The sequence below is a fragment of the Alosa alosa genome, chromosome 3 (genome assembly GCF_017589495.1).
Source record: "Alosa alosa isolate M-15738 ecotype Scorff River chromosome 3, AALO_Geno_1.1, whole genome shotgun sequence".
Taxonomy (NCBI): Eukaryota; Metazoa; Chordata; class Actinopteri; order Clupeiformes; family Clupeidae; genus Alosa; species Alosa alosa.
This window is the reverse complement of record NC_063191.1, coordinates 29,244,701-29,264,307: the sequence shown is the minus strand read 5'-3', so window position 1 is coordinate 29,264,307 and position 19,607 is coordinate 29,244,701. Positions and strand designations below refer to the sequence as shown.

Here is a 19,607-nt window from a genome sequence, read left to right as displayed (position 1 = left end):
TTTTATCATAGTAGTAGAGTACTACAGCATGACTGGTGTTATAACAGTATATACAACATATTAAGTTGGATAGCCTACATACAATTGGGTGTATGTAAAGTATGCACAGTAGGCCTATGTAAGTATGTAGCCTACAATATGCAGCATGTTCAATTGTACAATATAAAGCATTTGTGTGAGAGGTTCAGTCTATGTAAGATAACAGTGCAATTAGACATAGGAATAGTAGGTTGTATTTAACATTGTGCAAAAGTCCAGCATGCATCGCGAGTCCAGGTACACCGACCAGACAGTCACTGCAGTCAAAACAACCCTGAAAGGGAGAACTGTCCTCAGACCAAACTTCCACCCTTATCCTCACTAGCTGCTCACCTTGCAGGATGCCATTAAATGACATATTGTGTAGTGTAGGCCTACAATAATATTCTTGGATGCATCAACAACAGTTAACTGCAGACCAGGTAAATCGTAGGCCAAAGTTGCATTGATTTTCTCATTTCGGGGATACATAGGCCTACATCCGTTGCTTCCTGTGCAATACATTGAACATAAAACATGTAGGCCTAATACTTAGGAAGGCTAAATAAATGCTTTGTCTGCCCTGGGCCTGTTCTGGAATCAGTTTGCTGCTGCTGCTTCTTCTTCTTCTTCTTCTTCTTCTTCTTCTTCTTCTTCTTCTTCTTCTTCTTCTTCTTCTTCTTCTTCTTCTTCTTTCGGTTCTAATGGCGGTTGGCAACTAACTTTAATGGTGCATTACCGCCACCAACTGGACTGGAGTGTGGTACTGGTGTCTAATCTTTCAAATACGATGCAAACAAATAAACAAACAAACAAACAAAACAAAACAAAATAAAACAAAACAAAACAAAACAAAACAAAACAAAACAAAAGATCAAACTAAATTATTTTAATTAGTTCTGTATTCCTCAGGAAGCCAATTACATAGTTAAGACACATTTCACCTGTGTTTCTTTGTAGAATTTCTTCTAAGTTTAGCCTCAACTGTTCTCCTTGCAATTGTGAGATTAATCTTTGTCTTTCTTCCTGATATTTAGTACAGTGTAAAATAACATGCTCTGTAGTCTCTGGACTACCACAGAATTCACAGTTGCCATCAGCATGTTTCTTCATTATTGACAAAGTTTTATTTAGCCGTGTGTGTCCATACCTCATTCTAGAAAATACATCCTCCTACTCCTTGCTTCTGTTCCTATTTCTGCCCTTTCCCACTTTATTCTGAATATTATAGAACTGTCTTCCAGTCTGCCCACTGTCCCATAATGTTTGCCATTTACCCGTAACTATGTTTTTGACCATACTTTTAATTTCTGCTTTGCTGTAGTTTACTTCAATCTCTATATTAGAATTTCCAGCTGCTTGCTTGGCACTTTTATCTGCTAACTCATTTCCTACAACTCCTATATGAGCTGGTACCCATACCAGAGTTATAATAATTCCTGACTTTATCAGATTGTTTGCAACTTGCAGTATGTCATCCACAATGTCCTGCCTTGACTTTGACTGAAACGTTTTGATACTGATCAAAGCTGAGCTGGAAACTGAAGCAATTACTGCCTTCCTTGGCCTATTGACCTCCACCCAAAGCAAAGCTAGCCACACAGCAATCAATTCTGCTGTGTAAACTGCTAAATCATCACTGATTCTTTTACCAACTTTATTTTTTTAATTTTGGGATGACATAAGCAACCCCCATACTTTTATCAGTTAGTTTAGATGCATCTGTATATATAGTTATATCCTCACTATACCTCTCCATTAAATAGCTCTGCACCCTGTATTTGTCCATGTCATTATCTTGTTTTTCTTCTAATAATCCCAAATCAATGGACACCTCATTAAAAACCCATGGTGGAGTAACTGGGAAAGGTACAGTGGGACTTATTTTTAGTTCATTAAACCCAATTTCGTTCACTTTATCATTGATGACCCAACCAAAACTTCTGACTTGAGCGTTTCCACGCTCTTGGCATTGCTTCAAAACTGACGGACTCATATGATCTTCATTATGACCTCTCAAATTTGCCCAATACACAAGGGCTAGCTGATCTCTTCAAAGGTGAAGAGGCATTTCTCCCATCTCCACCTGGATAGCTGTTACTGGTGTGGTTTTGACAGCACCACAGCATAACCTTAACGCCTGATTTTGGATCACATCCAACTTACTCAGCCATGTTTTGGCTGCAGAGCCATATATTATGCCACCATAGTCAAATACAGACCTGATCAATCCTGTATAAATTGTTCTTAGAGCATGTCTACTTGCTCCCCACTCCACTCCGCATAGACATCTCATTAATACTTTCTTGCATTTATCAATTATTTTTTGAATATGCACTGCCCATGTTAACCTTTGATCAAATCATATGCCCAAGTATTTAAAGGAATCAACCCTTTCTAACTCATTAGTGGATAACTTCACTTTTATTTTCTTAGCCAATTTCTTTCTAGAAAAAAACATTGTTTTGGTCTTATCAATTGAGATTCTAAAACCCCATCTAATAGACCATTTATCCACTACATCAACTGCTTGCTGTATTTTATTCACCACAAATTCAACATTCCTCCCTCTTTTCCACAAAGCCCCATCATCTGCAAACAATGCTACATCTACAAAATTCTCCACTTCCTTAAAAATGTCATTTATCATGATGGAGAACAGTAAAGGACTGATAATACTCCCTTGCGGGATACCATTTTCTACCTGATACCGCTCACTTGTCATCCCATTTATCCTCACCATTATTGTTCTCTCTGACAAAAAATCCTTAATCCATGTGAATACTCTTCCCTTAATTCCCATGTGATTTAACTTAATCAAAAGTCCTTCCTTCCACATCATGTCGTATGCTTTCTCAATATCACAAAAGACAGCCACCACTGACTCCTTATTTACTTGAGCTCGTCTTATTGCATCCTCCAAAAATACTAAAGGGTCCATAGTAGCCTACCTCTACCTCTTCTAAAACCACTCCGATAATTTTGTATCAATCCTTTAGTCTCAACTACATATATAAGCCTGTCATTCATTATTCTTTCCATTGTTTTCCCCATTTGGGATGTAAGTGCTATTGGTCTGTAGTTGTTAGGAATCTTTGGATCTTTCCCAGGTTTTTTAATAGGGATAATTATAGATTCTTTCCATGCTCTTGGAATAATTGTTTGCTGCTGCTGCCTTGTCTGCTTCGATGATATCAGGCAAGGGCGATGACATCAGCTTTATGCGACAAGCCCAGAAAGGACCTTGTCCGTAGCATGTTGATGACAAGCACCCCTATGCAAGCGCCCCATAGCCCGAAAGCACGTTGACGTTAAAAACGACTGAAACAACTAGCTTGAAAGCGATTTAGATTTTCTTCTTACGTTGCAGTAACGGCAACTATAGAGAACATTTCCAGACTGACGAGCACACGGAACCGTTTTGATTAATCAGCATTTTATCTTGCTGACTGCATTATGTCGGTTACGGAGATGTTCACTTATATCCAGGGCTTTTTAAGCGCGGATCAAGACGTGAGAGAGGTAAACAATGCTTGACCAGTTAAATACATGTGTAGTCTACAAAGTTTTGGAACACAGGACTGTGATTAAGGGTTAACTATGCGGTAATATCCATACAAATGGCTAACGTTGCGCTAACTTGTGAGGTTGCATTTTACGCAGTGGCTTTTGTTATTGGCGTGCTTGACTGACTAGCTATTTATGATGCTAGCCCATATGACTTAAGAGTGAAGTGCATAGACGTGCATGCAACTGGTACTCCTATATTTACCTATCTCTTTAGTTAGTAGTGCCTCTCATTTTCAAGCAGACCAACTATAGAACTACAAGAACGACCTAACGTCATGTGGATGATGATGATTAAATGATTTCTAAACTCTCGAATCTTATGCTCGCATCTAAATATTTTAAACATAGACTATAGTTATGCCCATTGCCGTAAGTGGGGGTAAGATTACTGTGCCAACAATAATGTGGCTCATCAAAGCTTATTCCCAGTCCCATGTGGCTGTGCAATAACCCATGTGCCCACACTCATCTCACTCGCATACAATTAGCTTAGGCTACCGTTGGATGTTACATGTTACATATTAACCCAGTAATAGCTAGTAACTTTAACAGCCTGGTCTACTGTGGTTTAACTTTTCTTACAGGACATAAGAAAAGTAGTCCAAGTCCTCGAACAAACGGCAAGAGAAATCTTGACTGTGCTTCAAAGTGTTCACCAACCAACCGGTTTCAAAGACAGTAGGTCGACCATATTGTACAACTCAAACATCTTCATTCTGCATTTCCTTCTCTACATAGCCACGTTAATATTTTTTCCTCTGACAGTTCCTAGCAAATGCCAAAGGGCACGCGAGTTGTTCAGCACTGTGAGAACGCACATGGGAGAATTGAAAACAAAATTTCCTGCAGAACAGTATTACCGGTGAGTACTTTCAACCCCCCCACCCCTTGTGCATTTCCATGAGTAGTTTTTAGTTGGTGTGACATGGGAGAAACTACACTTCATACTCAAACCTCTCTTCCTGTCCCGTAGGTTTCACGAGCATTGGCGTTTCGTGCTTCAGCGGTTGGCATTCCTGGCTGCTTTCGTGGTCTACTTGGAGAGTGACTCCCTGGTGACTCGAGAAGAGGTTGCCAAGATCATAGGAAGTAAGTAGCAAATGTTTGCCCTTAAAAATGGAATTTAGATCTCTTCTCAAGTTTACGTTCAGAGTTCCGTTAGGCACCTGGTATTCACCATACTGCTGTGTGGGCTTCTTTGTCTTTACTTTCCAGTTGAAATAGACAGAGAGAAAGGATTTCACCTGGACATTGAGGATTACCTGGCAGGCGTTCTGATCATGGCAAGCGAACTGGTGAGTCAAGTCACACTTTTTGCTCAGACAAATTAACACTGTATAGTGCGGGTGGGTACATTGTGGAGACTTTGTAGTGGAGCCGTAGCAGATTGATCAGGGATTTATATAATATATAATACTTGTTGAATAAATGTGATCTAACTAATGCAGGAGTTATGTTATACCTTACTTTGGTGTGCTAAATTGGACAATGTTTTTACATTTATACATTTATTTTTACATTTACTTTTCAGTTTATTTGACTAATCATAATCAATCAATACTGACCTAATTAATAGTGATTTTGATTTTTGCCATAATCGAGCAGCCCTTTTGTTAATGGATGCAGTTACTTATAAACTTGATTGCTGTATGACACCCGGGCCAAATTCTCATTGGCATTTTGTCGTCTCAGTCTCGCCTGGCGGTGAACAGCGTGACGGCAGGTGACTACGGGCGTCCCCTGCGCATCTCTAACTTCATCAACGAGCTGGACTCAGGCTTCCGCCTGCTCAACCTGAAGAACGACCCGCTGCGCAAGCGCTACGACGGTCTCAAGTACGACGTGAAGAAGATCGAGGAGGTGGTCTACGATCTCTCCATCCGGGGACTGGCCAAGGAGCAGGAGGCTGGAGGTGACAAGTAGAGCGGGGAGGAGCACAGGGGAAGAATGGGGGAGGACGAGCAGGGTGCAGGAGTTCACCTGTAACAACCCTGTGCTGGGACTGCCTCCCTCCCCCCCTCCCTCCCGAAAATCATGGTTTGTCCCAGAGACTTCGCCTGCGAACGAGCAGGATAGATAGAGGATGGAGAGAATGGAGGGATAGAGAGAAGTGGAAGGGAGGAGAGAGTGAATGAATGATGGCCCCAGCTGCCTCAGACATGTAGGTGTGTGTGTCTGTGCGTGTGTCTGTTTGTGTGTGTGTGTGTGTGAGTGAGAAAGAGAATGAACAGAAGTCTGTTGGCCAAAGCTGAATGAGGTGAAACTGCAGATTTCTTGTTGCAGCTGAGAAAGCGTTCACTCTTGTACAGTTGTATTCAGTGCTGCGCCCATTCCAACTACCGTGCGATATGATTGCGTTGTGCTTCTTTTGTTGTTGTTGGCTTTTGTGCAAGTAATGTTCGCAATTGTTGTCTGATAGCACCTTGTAATACACTGGTTCAAAGGCAAACAAAGTAATGGGGCAGTGAAAGTATTTGATTCGTTCAGTTTGTTTTTCAAAAAATCAAATCATACATGTCTCAGTGCCGGTGGATGTTTTTGGAAATTATCTTGTGTGTAAAGGGTTAGGAAACCAATAGGAAATGATGTAAAGTAAATATCCAATGGTGCTGAAGCAAAGCTGGATGTTCCAATTGCATACATCACTGAGCTTCTTTTAAACAGACCGGAGACAAAAAAATGTAATGTGTTTCATGCATGTTTGTGTTTGTCTCTGTTGTTGAGACGTTAATGTTACGTACAGTGTACTTTCACTGGTCTGCTAATATACTGTGCTATGCTTAAAAAATGTCAGTGTATGGGTGGTGTTAACTCAAACAAATCAGACAGGCCATTTTGCACTCCTAACACATACATTACATAGGTATACATATACATATATAAATGTATTATTCCTTTTGTAACTTGGAAAACACCTGTTTTGTTATCTCAGGTCTGTACTAATGTGTTTTGCATTCACTTAAGGCCTATTCCATTTTCGTTCTATTCCATTTTGTTTTTGCAAAGTTCTATGTCCGAATGACTACCTTTCCAAAGCTCCTCCTAAAAATGAAGACACGCCTATTTCCCAAAGAAAAAGGCATCACAGCATGCCCATTACTAAATTCTGATTATGGTCGTTGAGCTGTTCGTATGGCATTTTGGCTCTCGTGCATGAAAGGCGTGATGACACACTGCTGTTGCGTTGCGAGTCTCACTGTCTCTTTTCTCTGCTCGGTGACATCACTTTGGCTGGTCAGCACGTTGCAGTCCTTGGAGTCTCTTTCAGAAGACAAGGGCATCAACACTGCTTCTGCTGTGCTTTCAGTCAGGGGAAAATGGCCTCGCAGATTGCCACAGTAAAGAGTAGAGGAAAAGAGGCAGCACAACGGTGAGAACTTGGTGTCTACAAAACGTCAGACACAAAGAGACTCATTTTTGTGTTTCATTACTGTTTTTTTATTTACTGATTTTTTTATTTCTTTTCACTGGAAGCTAGCCTCTGTGCCAACGTCTTATATTACTTTATTGTGTGCTTAGTAAGTCTTTCAATTCTAACTAGTTCCTTGAATAATTGGTGTGGCAAACCTTTATAGGCTTATTTTGCCTTTCTAGTGGATGTCAAGTGTTGTTTTTTGTATTTCTTCTTCTTGGACTTGATTGAACTTTTTTGAGCGTATTTTGTTTTGTGAGCAATAAGATAAATGCACTCTTGTATTGCTGACTGGTTGAGTCAACTGAACAAGTCCAATAAAGAGAGATTTCTAATATTACCTGTAGTATGTCTTGACAGCTTTGTGTGTGTCTGTGTGTGTGTTCGTTCATATCATAAAGAAAGGGAGAACCAGTAAAAGACAACCATGTTTGAATTGTATTTTTAATATAATTCCACAATATATTACACAAAAGAAATATTAAATTAAGGATTTTAAAATAGTGGAAAGAAAGCATTTAACAGTTTCAACAGGTCTCATTTGATAGCCCACTGTCTCACGGATTTCCAGTGACCTTTTAGTTTATTTTTCTGTTTTTCTACAATGACTATGGAAGCCTTGAAAGATTCTAACAGTAGTGATGCCATTAGAAAAGAGATGCACAGTACTTGGCATTAATCCCAATGCCCCTTTCAGCTCGTCTGTCCAGAAACCAAACCGTGATCACCCACATCCCTGTGTGCTTGTGTGAAATCAAACATACTACAGGCGAAATAGAACAATAATGGGTCTGGTATGTGGTAGAGGAAATATGGCCTGATCTGCTACAGTCTCCTACTGTGGTTTTCATTTAGTCTTGCTATTCAAAAAAGTATCTGTAAAATAAAACACCACAATGGCGAAGTAAAGCTTTTTTCATGAATAAGAGATAAAGCCACATAAAATAATGTCCTTCATTCACATACAAATTTGCAGAGCTTTCAGTTTTAAAGTGCATTGAACAGAAGCGAGGAACCTCAAATATCCAAGGGGAAAAAAACAATAAAATGGGTGGGACTGCAGTTTGAGGTGCTGCATTTTTCTTAGTTATCTTGAGGCTATTTTGCAGCCCTTGCCTGACGAACTTTTACAATTTTCAGTGATAAAATTGGACCTGTGTGTGAGCAGGACTGAAACAGATTCTCCTTGTTTTTAAACTGTAAACCCAAGGCACAAAAGTTCACACCCTTTTCTTAATCAGTGATGTCTTGACGCAGGGACATTTTCTGAAAAGGTCAGGTTAGATTTTCAAAACCTTTATCTTCCTGCTTCCAGCTACTGCTGTACCCTGGTCCTGCAACCCACAAGGCCCCGTGGCCTTTTGGGTCTTTACAGCCTCGGTTACTCTGACACACAAATGTAATCCAAACAAATCCAGAACCAGTACTGAGTTAACCAAGTCCAACTCGACAAAAGAGTAAAAACAAACAAACAAACAAAAACAACAGCATGTTATTGTAACTCCTTGTTTTCATCACTGGTGACATTTATCAGAAATGATGACCTTTTGTGTGTAATGAATAGGCTATATTACTTTGCTACAAGTGTATGACTGTCTGCCATAAATTATTGCTGTTGAGCGATGGAGTTTCTGGCACAGTGAAAGGAGCAGGTTAGACCTGATTACCACTGGCAGTGGACAGTGCTAATGAATCCAGGGACTTTTCAGGACAAGGGCAGTAGCTTACCAGTGACTTGCCTTGGTCACAAAAAAGAAAACATATTTTTATTGTCTTTTTCCACTTTCCAACTGTTTTTCTTCACTGAAAATCTTGATCAGTATGGATTTGGGATGTTTAATAGTAGTGTTGACTGATTTGTGCATTGCTATCTACTATCACCAGAGTTTCTTTCTTTTGTAGCAAACTTTTTTTTCAGCCATGCTTGTTGCACTGTGAATGACACTGTGAATGTCAGCACTTAAATGACACTGTGAATGTCAGCACTTAAATGCAATTTCCCCTCCTCTCTCTCTCAGTAGCAAACAACTTTTACAATCACTAGCCGGTAGTATTCCGGGAATCCTTCATTTGGTCTGCCTTCTGGCTCTGCATTCAACCTTCATGTTTTTTTTTGTCAAAGTGTTCTTTAAAATCCCCCTCAAGTCAGTAGAAAAAAGTGCATTCTTCAACCATCAGATCACTATTAAATTATTTTACAAATGTCAATGAAACGTCTTTTTTTACACGTCTATTAGGAATGGAATGCAGAAAAGAAAACCTTTCATCCTCATCCATTTTAGTAACACTGTCTGCAAGAGGCAAGAATAATTGACTTTATTTACACCAGTATCCAGCTGGCCGAGGGAGTGAGGAGTTCCACAGGGTGCAGTCTCAGGACCTGCTCTGGATTGTGTTGATCATGATATTGGGCAGCGCGTTGCGCCGTTTTCTCCACGGCCCCAGGTCACACGCGTACCTTTTGATCAAGCGATACCACTGCTGTGTACGTGCCCTGTCGGAAGCTCTAAACACGAATGCCTCACGCCTTATGTCCAACACCTCAAAGGTGTCGTCACAGTCTGGGTCAGCCGACACGACGCAGTTCGCCAAGCGGATGGGCTCTCGGAGGACGGTGAACTTCCCGCTGCTCTTGTCCTTGATGAGCACGAGCACACCATCTCGCACCATCTCTCCACCTTGCTCTTGTTCGCCCCCTGCTGGTTTCTGGCCCCCTCCGCCACCTTCACCCACTTCTGGGCTCTTCTGGGTGTGCACCATGAGCAGGCTCTGCACATTCTGGAACTTGAGTGCCTTACTGCCCTTCTTGGCCCACTGGCCGTCAGTGGGTTGGGACAGCTGCAGGGGCCCCTCCATGACAAAGCGTGTGCTCTCACGTGCCCACCCAACTGTTCGTAGTGACACCTCCCGCATCTCTATGTTGATGACCTCGCGGTTTTTGCGGCTCTCGCGGCGGAACGAGCGGAGCGACCACGTGGCTGTGCCGCCCAGGCCCTCCTGCCGCGTCTTCATGTTGATGTGCTCCAGGTGCGACTCCACGCGGCTCTTGGCCTCACGCAGGCGCGCATGGTCCGGGTGGCAGTCGGTGGTGGCCTTGCTGATGCGGCTGAGAAGGAGCGGGTACTTGGTGACGCGCTGCAGCGGGGCCATCAAGAAGGAGCGCAGGTTCATGCGCCGCAGGGCTGTGTTGTCGTTCTGGGAGACATCCAGGAAAATCCTGAGTAAGGAGACAGGAGAGCAAAGGGGGGAAAAGGAAAAGGGGGTATACAAATGAGGAGAAGGGGTACAGGATTGATAGGAAAATTGAAGAAAGGATTGATTAAAAGGGGTACAGGTTTGATAAGAGGATTGAGGAGAAAGGGTCCAGGATTGATGAGTAGATCGAGGAGAAAGGGTACAGGATTTAAGAGAGGATTGAGAAGGAGTGGTACAAAATTGAGGAGAAAGGAACAATGTAGGATGAAGCAGGAGGAATGTAGAGGATCAAGAGTAGGAGAAAGGAGCGTGGGATGCAAAACATGGAAACATGAGCAGGTAAGTGGAATGGAAAGTAAAGAATTTAGAGAGATTACCAGAGATGGTAGAATGAGCAGGAAAGAAATGGAATATGGAAAATGGATGTGAATTTTGCAAAACAGGAGTGTGAAATTGCGGGGGAGGAGTTGGAGGGGAGCAAAAAGGATTATGGAAAATGAGAACAGAGAAATCAAGAGGAGAATGGAGCAAAGCAAGAGGGATGAAAGAGGTGGTTGCAGAGGATTGAGAAAGACCAGGTAGAATTGAAAATATACCAAACACAAGCAGGAGAGAGAGAGAGGGGTGAAGTGGAGGAGAAAAACAAAACAAAATGGAGAATGGAGGTAAAGCATCAGAGGAGCACAGGCAAAAAGAGGGAGAGGAGGAGATGAAAGGGTACAGAGGCATGAGATGGGAAAGAGGGAGGTGAGGGTGGAGCAGATGGGAAGTGGGGAGAGGGGTGTGTGTGTGTGTGGTAGTGTGTGTGTGTGGTAGTGTGTGTGTGGTAGTAGTAGTGGTAAGTGAAGGGAGGTGAGAGAGGAGCAGATGGCGAGAGGAAGAGAAGAGTGAATAATATAAATGAGACGGGAGGGAGAGGACGCGGGGGGGGGGGGAGGAAGAGGAGAGGAGGGGGGGGGGGGTTACGAGTCGGGCCAGGAGGCCATGTGAGTAGAGGAGAAGACATGAGTTTGGAAGTGGGAGATGGGAAAACAAACAAGAGAAACTTGATTATCATCCTGCGCACCGTGACCATCACAGCATGAGGCACTGTAAACAGGCACTGTAGGCCAGACTGCTGCGTCACTGCACACAACATCTCTCTCACTACGCGTATAAATAGTTATTGCCTCAGCCCCTTGGATAGAAATAGAGTTTGAGCCAATAAATATGGAATGACTCTCTGTCTCTTCCATTAAGAAAGACACGAGCTGGCGTGGTGTGGCGCGGAGTGCAGTAAAACGAAGCGAAGCGGAGCAGCACATGCTCACTCGCTTGCTCCCTCTCTCTCTCCCTCTCTCCCTCTCTCTCCCTCTCTCTCTCTCCCCCTCTCTCTCCCCTCTCTCTCTCTCCCTCACCGCTCAGCAGTTTTGAGAGATGAGATGAGCAGCAGAGGGGTGAAAAGAACAGGCCTCTTAAATAACGTATGCTGCCGTCCGCCTGCCTCCTCCAGCACCAACACACTCACACACACACTCACAAGTAAAGGTGAGGATAGTTAAAAAAAAAAGAGAGAGAGAGAGAGAGGAGCAGTGACAGCAAGCACTGTCACACAGATCTGCAGCTCAGCAGTGCCAATACTGCTGCATCATGATGAATGAAACGTAATCGGACATAAAAGTGAGTTACAGTGTGACTTTGCCTCTGCTGATCATCGCATTATGCCATTAGCAAGGGCGACAGTGACCGATGGCTAGACTTGGACAATGGCAATATTCTCCCTGCTGTTGGACACCTTGAAAAGATTTGTAGGGCAAAAGGAATGTCAAAAAAAGGTTTGCTGATTAATGTGACATTTCGGAATGAATTTGAAACATAATGTTGAGACGCATGGAGAATGATACTACCTAAGTGCAGCACATGACTGAAACTGAAATGTTAGTAAATTTATGATTCTCTGGCTCCTCCGAGTCCTGGTCAGATTTCCCACAAGACATTAGCATTAGCAGCATTAGTATCTTAGGCCTTTTTAGTGACTTCACAGCTATTTTATCAACCGTTTTTTCAGGAAGGACTGACTCAGCATTTTAGCGCTTTTACAGCAAAGCCCTGTTCATACAGTTGTACATTCAGAGAGGGATGAAAACAACAACCACGCTAATAAATATTTGACCTCAGTTATACTTAAATATTCAAACATTTTAGTTATTAAAACACTTACAACAGTTAGACATTAAGAAATCATGTTCATTTCAAATACTTATATCACTGACAACCGTAGTCCGGCCAGGATATTGTCATTTAAAAAGTGAAGTTGCAGCCCTCAACTGATGTTGATGTCATGTTGTGTTTTGGCCTGATGCGCCACCCTCCACCTAACTACTAATCACAAAGTCAGTAGTGTTTCGGCATCCGGGTTGCCAGCTCTGCCAGTCAGAGGGGAGGGGAAGGTGACGCTCTACAGTCATTTGAAAGTGATTGTAGTTTTGGCCACAATCTTACATACGGTTCCTTTAAATATATTTTAGGTCAAACATTTCTTGACCTCTCTGCTATTTGACCTCAGTCACAGTTCAGAAGCGGCTGTTGTCATAACAACAACCACATTGATTTCAGTTGTAAACATCCAGCTCCAAACAAACTTGAGAGAGCCGCCTGATGTAGCTGTTTGTGTTTGCCTGGTGTGGTGTGTACAGTAGCCTACCTGAGCAGCTCCTTCTCCTTCTCCAGGGTGTTGAGCATGTTGACGGAGGCCGATTGCTGCAGGCAGTAGGTCTGGAAGGCCGGCAGCATGTTGACAAACTCCAGGAAGATCTCGCCGATGCACACAGACAGCAGGTCCTCGTCGCCCTGTAGGGGGAGAGAGAGAGAATGTAGCGACGGTGTTACTGTCTGACATCCTAGCAGCCTGAGCACTCCCTACCTATTCTCTATTTATTATCTATTAGCAAACAGAACACTTCATTTATGTGACTGACATCCTAGCAGCCTGAGCACTCCCTACCTATTCTCTATTTATTATCTATTAGCAAACAGAACACTTCATTTATGTGACTCCTTGTTAGGTGTGTGAGTACAGTCAAAGTCCTTTTAGGCAAGTCCCTCCATTTAGCGGACTTATTGCAACGCATTCTTATTCAGGCATCTATTTTGGGCAGAACTGTGAGTGTGCAAGGCTTCATGACACCTGTCTCGCTCCAGCGGCGAGATCACAACACATGATTGGTACGATGTCTTCACAACACAGTACATTATCGGCACGATGTATTCACATGTTGAGTTTTGGCCGCTGAAGGGGCGGGATATGTGTAGACAACTACCATATTAGCGTTAACCCCATGCATTTCTATGGAGGATTTTTTGAGTGCTGTGTCTCCTCATTAGAAAGTCTCTCTCCTGTCCTGAGCCTGTTTTTGGGAACTCAGAGAGAGAGAGAGAGAGATAGGATCTCTCAAAGCAAAATGTTTCAGAGCAGCACTGACAAATGGGCACAAAACCCATCAAGCTATGTGCATACAGATACTGAAAAGTCCAAATGTATTTGAAGATAAAAGTGCAGACAGAAGGTCAGCCTGACCTATTGGTACTTTCTGTGAATGGCGTTATGGTGAAAATGGGATTGGAAAACTGGTGGCTGAGGATCTCCATTTAAGATTCAATTTCATATTATTTAGACATGAACACTGATGAAAATGCTTTCAGATTTAACCTAACCAGAGAAAGCAGCGCATATAAACACCTGAAGATAACCGTCACTCATATTTATCTTGAAAAGTACCAAATCATGCTCCCTACTAATATCCTAATATCCTCCTCTCTTTATTGGATATCAAACAATCCTTTAATACACATAATCCAATTGTTAACTCTAAATATTAACCCCATGCCTAATGTGTGATTACATGAACACAGGGTTTGCCTAGGTGTGCGCATCTGTTAACTTTACCTGGTCAAAGGCCTGGTCGATACTCTCCTGCAGGTGCTCGGTGAATCGCTCGTTGACGTCGATGAGCTCCTGAACGTTCCCGAACACGACGGTCAGCTGTTCGGATGTGAGCAGTCCAGCGCTCTGCATGGGGCAGTAGAACTCCTCCTTGATGATGCGAAGGTCCTCGCCGTAGCTGGCCTCCGTGTTGAGGAACTCCAAGATGGCTTCCTTGCGTTCGGTGCGAAGCTTCGAGCACCGCTCGCACATGGCTTCCTCTCGAACGCTCGACTCGTCGCTGCCATCAACTCCTCCACCATTGCCACCACCGCCTCCACACCCCCCACCTCCGCTGTCGGTGTTCCCCAGCTCCCTCTTCCCGCAGTCGGGGCAGGGACGCCGGGCCTCCCAGGCCCTCAGTGCGGCCGAGGGCCTCTTCCAGCTGCGGGCCAGGCCCGGCCCGATGCCGCTGTCGGTGCGCTCCACCTCGGCACCGGCGCTGTGCCGCTGGGCCCGCTGCCGCGGCTCGTCCTCGTCCTCGCGCTCGTCGCTCAGGCCCACCACGCCGCTGTCGGCGCTCAGGCTGCTCACCGTGCTCCAGCGGTGCTGCCCCCCGCCCGTGCGACGGCCCCCGCAGAGGCCCGTCTCGCCCCGCGGCTCAGAGCGCCCTCTAGTGAGGATGGAGCCTGTCAGGAGTACATCAGGAAGTGACATCAGAAACCACACGCAAACCTATCCCATCACATCAATATCACATACGCTTCAATTAGATCACATTATATTACATTATATTATATTATACAGTGTTATATTATGTGCAGAGTTTAAAGGAAAGGTCATTTTAACACTTCATATAATTAGATATTTTCAAATGTTAAACCGCCTGTCCATACCTTTGATACCATTGAAACAGAATGCCTGAGAACTTTAAGCCCTGTTTATGCTGTTGGTGGTTATAGTATGCTTCATGGTGTGTTTATCCACACACATCATATGGAATAAATAAAGAAAGAAGAATAAATCTAACTAGTTGGCTAAACCAGGTGCTTGTTCATCTTTATGACTCAACAGGTCTGTCATACAAAAAGCAAAACAATGAACCTCATCAATATTCTAAGTACATTGTACTTAAATTGATGTTTTTTGAGGCTTGAAATTAAGTCACATCTGTCACTAATCTGCATCCCACAATGAGACCAATTTCCATACGAAAGGCACTTGAAAACTACAATGAGTGCATTCTGGGTAATCAGTCTATCAGCAAGAGTCCTGCAGTAAAACAGCACTCAACTGAATAAATCAAAGATTGTAATGACCGCAGCAGGATCATCAACAACACCCACTAATAGTTAAATGTGAATGCACAGAGACAGCACATGATTAATACATTAACCAATAGCTGGACGATAACAAGCCGTGTCACTTGCACATTAGACCAGCGTTAGCAGATGGCTTATTGACGCACATATGTTGAACAAACTGGGGGTTAGGTGGGGCGGTGCCCTGGGATTTTAAGAGCAAAGGGGGCAAATATTCACATGGGACCTGCGTGACCCCAATCTGTTCTTCAGATGATATGACAGGAGAAATGCCAATATATGCCAATTTGCTCCAGAGTGGCTGCCAATGCGACTGTCCCAATGACCTGAGGTATTTTAGCTGAGCGCGGAGGAATTTCAAAAAAGAACTCAACAGGACCAGCTGCATTGTGACAGCAGGAACTGGCCCGCATGTGGCCCGGATCTAGCCGACTCCATTCTGAATTAACGGTAATGTCACTGCCTGACAATTATTCGGTCTGGTGTGAGCTGTTGCAAGTCCATGTCACTTTGGATAAAAGCATCCTCTAAATATCAGTTGACTTTAACGTTCACTTTAACCGATGGTGCTGCCGATGGTGCTCCCTTAACGTTTGACTGGATGACACTTTTCTTAACATTTGGGGGACCTGCTAGGACTTCAGTGAGGGGGCTGGCCAATGTAATAAAAAGGAAAGGCTTGTGGTCTTGATCTGTCCTTAGGCATGCGGGCTAGATCTGTCCTTAATGTCTTGAGTGGATGACACTTTCCTTAATATGCGAGTCCCTTTGCAAGAAGCCCAGTGGGAAGACCTGGTCAGTGTAGAACTGTGCGGGTGCATAGAGGAGGCTGCTTTATCAAAGGCATGTGGGCTGACTATTCCCTTAAAGTTTTAGTGGATGACGTTTTCTTTATACGCTTTCCTTAACGTCTGAGAGTAATGCACCTTCCTTATCGTCAGAGTGTACAATGCTTTCCTTAAAGTCTGAGTGCACTGCGCTTTCCTTATCGTATCGTGTACATTTTTTCCATGTACTATACTTTCTTTAGCACCTGAGTGTACTACATTTTCCTTTACGTTTCAGTGGATAAAGCTTTCCTTAACGTTTCCGTGCCTTGCTGAGAGTTCAGTGGACAGAGAGAGAGAGAGAGAGAGAGAGACAGAGAGAGCTGGCCATGCAAGGCCAGGGCAGAACGGTGCAGTGCGGAGTGGAGCGGTGCGGTGCAGTGGTTCGGGGAGATAAAAGCAGCCTGAAGGGTAATCTCCCTGACTGAGGCACCATTGCAGCTCCACGAGAGGTTCATTTAATGGCAGCGTCAGAGACTGGCACAGTGGTCCACACACACACACACACCACACACACACACACACACACACACACACACACACACACACACACAGCCTACCACATGCCCTGGAGGTTTGGGCAAGCCCAATCGCTGTCTAGACTGGCAGGGAGGGGGAATCGGTAAATGTGAAAATGTGATTTGGACACGTCATTGACAAGTGGAGAGTATTATTATCAAATAAAAACAGGAATATATATACATTTATTCATCCCAATGATTGCCATTCAAATATAATCATAATATATATGGATAGAGCGTCTGCTGAATTAAAATGAAGATAAATGTAAATATCACAACCTTCTTAACCAATTAAAAAATACAATCTCCAATGTCACATTTTAATTTAACCTTGTGAGGAACCCAAACACTGGTTTTAGATAGGATGAGTCTGTTAGTGACATAGAAACACAAACAGTGGTTTGGATGGCAGACTGGAACCCATCCCCTGGTTTGGATAGGCTGGTGTTGGTGATGTAGGAACCCTAACCCTGGTTTGGATGGGCTGGTGTTGGTGATGTAGGAACCCTAACCCTGGTTTGGATAGGCTGGTGTTGGTGACGTAGGAACCCTAACCCTGGTTTGGATGGGCTGGTGTTGGTGATGTAGGAACCCTAACCCTGGTGTGGATGGGCTGGTGTTGGTGACGTACCGTCCCTCTCGCGGCGGTGGCTGTGCAGCCTGGCGGCGGCAGCGATCTTCATCTCCAGCTGCTTGCGCTTGGCAGCGTCGGCGGGCATGGGGTCGCTGAAGTGGGGCCGCAGGCGGCACTCGCGCTGGGCCCTCACCGCCTCCGCAGGCTCATAGGCCGCGTCCGAGCTGGAGCGCCGGCAGCCCGGTCCAGAGAGCTGCCGATTGAAGGAGAGACACGTCAATCAAAATGGGGAAAGCAGCTTAGAAAGCTAGGTCGAGAGAAGGGGACAACCAGGAAGTGTTGAGACGTTTGGCGGTGGGAGTGACTGTTGGACCGGGGGGATGGGGGGTAGTGTTGACATTCTCTCTTTCTCACAGGCAGTGAAGATTGACCAGACAAACCTTCTCTGAAATGGGCCAGGGTTTTCATCATGACCGTTTGGAAGCGTTGAGTTTCCCTTACAGTTACAGTCTCTGCTAATACTATTCGTTTAAAAGCGTTCACCTGAGGACGCCAAAGGGCTGCAGATCATTTCCCTTTAAGGGGCAACAATGACAGACAACTTCACTCAAAATAAAATCCACATTGATGAGTGCATCAGGGGTTTTAATTCCATAGAGCACAGGATGAAGTCTGATGCCCCCACACAGAAAAGCCCATCTGAGATTATGTTATTTTCTCTAGTGTCCTGTAATCTCTTGGCCTGTTATTGGCGTCGGGTGACAAGGTCGAAGTAGTGACTAATGACCTTTAACCTCAACTCGATTTGTAATGTTGACATCACAAAGGGACAGCTAGGCAACTGTGTGTCAGTGACATAACATTGCTGACCTTCAGGTGATGTGGATTATTGTGTGACATGTACATTTCATCCAAAGTTCACAGGACAGTGCTAACACAAAAGCAAATACAAACACACCAGTGACTGGTCACCCCTTTCACTAAATCAGTGTCAACAAATATGTTTACCAACAGACATCCACACACACAATAATTAATATAATGTCTATGCACAAACCTGAGTACATTGGGAGATATAAATATAACTGTCTTTCAAGTTGGTCTACATCCCTATACATCCATAAAGTCCCATACACAGACATGCAAATACTGTTACAAACACAAAGCCAGGATCAAACAACTCCAAGATCTTTACTCTTGAGAAATTAGACACTTCCCCAACACACAGACACACACACACACACACACACAACACACATACCCACACACACACACACACACACACACACACACACGGATATGCACCTATGTAAATGTTGCTGGACAAAAAGCAATGCAAAAGGGCAGCCAGGGTTGCGTTCCCAGGTGCTGTCTGTAAGGAGACTCTGCCTGCATCAGGTATCGCTGAGAATAACTAATGACATCGGCCGACTCTCGCCTTAATTAACGGCAGAGCCTTCGCAGGGAAGGCGAACCAGAGCAGCTAGCTTTCATACGGCAGTCAGTCGCCAGTGGAAAAAAACAGCACGTAACCACACGATCAGACTCTCGGCAACAGCCCTGTCCCATAGGCATAACAAGCAGCCCTCGTAACCCACCTTTACCCTGACACACATACACAGACAAAACACACACACACACACACACACACGTACGCATGTTAAAAACATGAGCGGCGTCAAACGACCAACCCGGAGCAGGATCCCAGCAGTGGCTGTCCTCAGTGCGACTGACTGTCAGACATCAGCAGCTAGTCTGAGCGACTGAGGCGCGATGTGGCCATCGGCGGGTTAGCATTTCCAAAAGCACCGAAGAGACCTTAAGCTGAGCGAGCAAGCGAGCACACACACACACACACACACACACACACACACACACACACAGTGGGGAAGGAATGAAAAGCAGGGTTGCTACAGAACAGGGGTGAAGGGGAAAAAACCCTGTCTCTAATCCCCTCTCTCTCTCTATCTCTCTCTTTCTCTCCCTCTTTCTCTCTCTCTCTTCCTCCTCTCTCACCGCTGCTGTTGCTTTCCAGCGCCGCTGCTGCTCCACCGCATGCCCGCAGTGCTCTGGGGAATCTCAGACGACACACACTCACACACACACACACACACACACCTTCAGCCTGCCCGCTCGCAGACGACTGTGCAGTCAGCCGTTCACTAAGCCTTGCATCCTCATCTAGCCCGGCTTGCTCCTTTACACAAACACACACACACGCACACAGAAGAGAGAGAGAGAGAGAGAGAGAGAGAGAGAGAGAGAGA

The 19,607-nt window shown here is 44.4% G+C and overlaps 2 protein-coding genes and 1 non-coding gene across 3 annotated transcripts in view; 2 read left to right on the top strand and 1 right to left on the bottom strand.

Annotated features, from left to right (window-relative positions):
* The first annotated feature begins 3,254 nt into the window (after positions 1-3,254).
* Positions 3,255-7,340, top strand: tsn (translin). The gene is made up of 6 exons (XM_048239231.1): positions 3,255-3,540; positions 4,173-4,266; positions 4,354-4,450; positions 4,562-4,677; positions 4,804-4,883; positions 5,281-7,340. Exons 1-6 carry the CDS (start codon positions 3,475-3,477, stop codon positions 5,509-5,511), a joined length of 684 nt encoding a protein of 227 aa, XP_048095188.1. The 5' UTR covers positions 3,255-3,474; the 3' UTR covers positions 5,512-7,340.
* LOC125292753 lies at positions 3,933-4,055 on the top strand. Its single transcript, XR_007193278.1, has one exon. It is a non-coding gene; the product is annotated as a small nucleolar RNA ACA64 (small nucleolar RNA).
* Positions 7,341-7,426: 86 nt separating the features above from the next.
* The window catches only part of si:dkey-91i10.2 (uncharacterized protein LOC555224 homolog), a 70,527-nt gene continuing 58,346 nt past the window's right edge, over positions 7,427-19,607 (bottom strand). The window contains 4 exon segments of the mRNA XM_048239232.1: positions 7,427-10,217; positions 12,879-13,024; positions 14,121-14,785; positions 17,398-17,593. Coding sequence (XP_048095189.1) covers positions 9,374-10,217; positions 12,879-13,024; positions 14,121-14,785; positions 17,398-17,593 — 1,851 coding nt within the window. The 3' untranslated portion in view covers positions 7,427-9,373.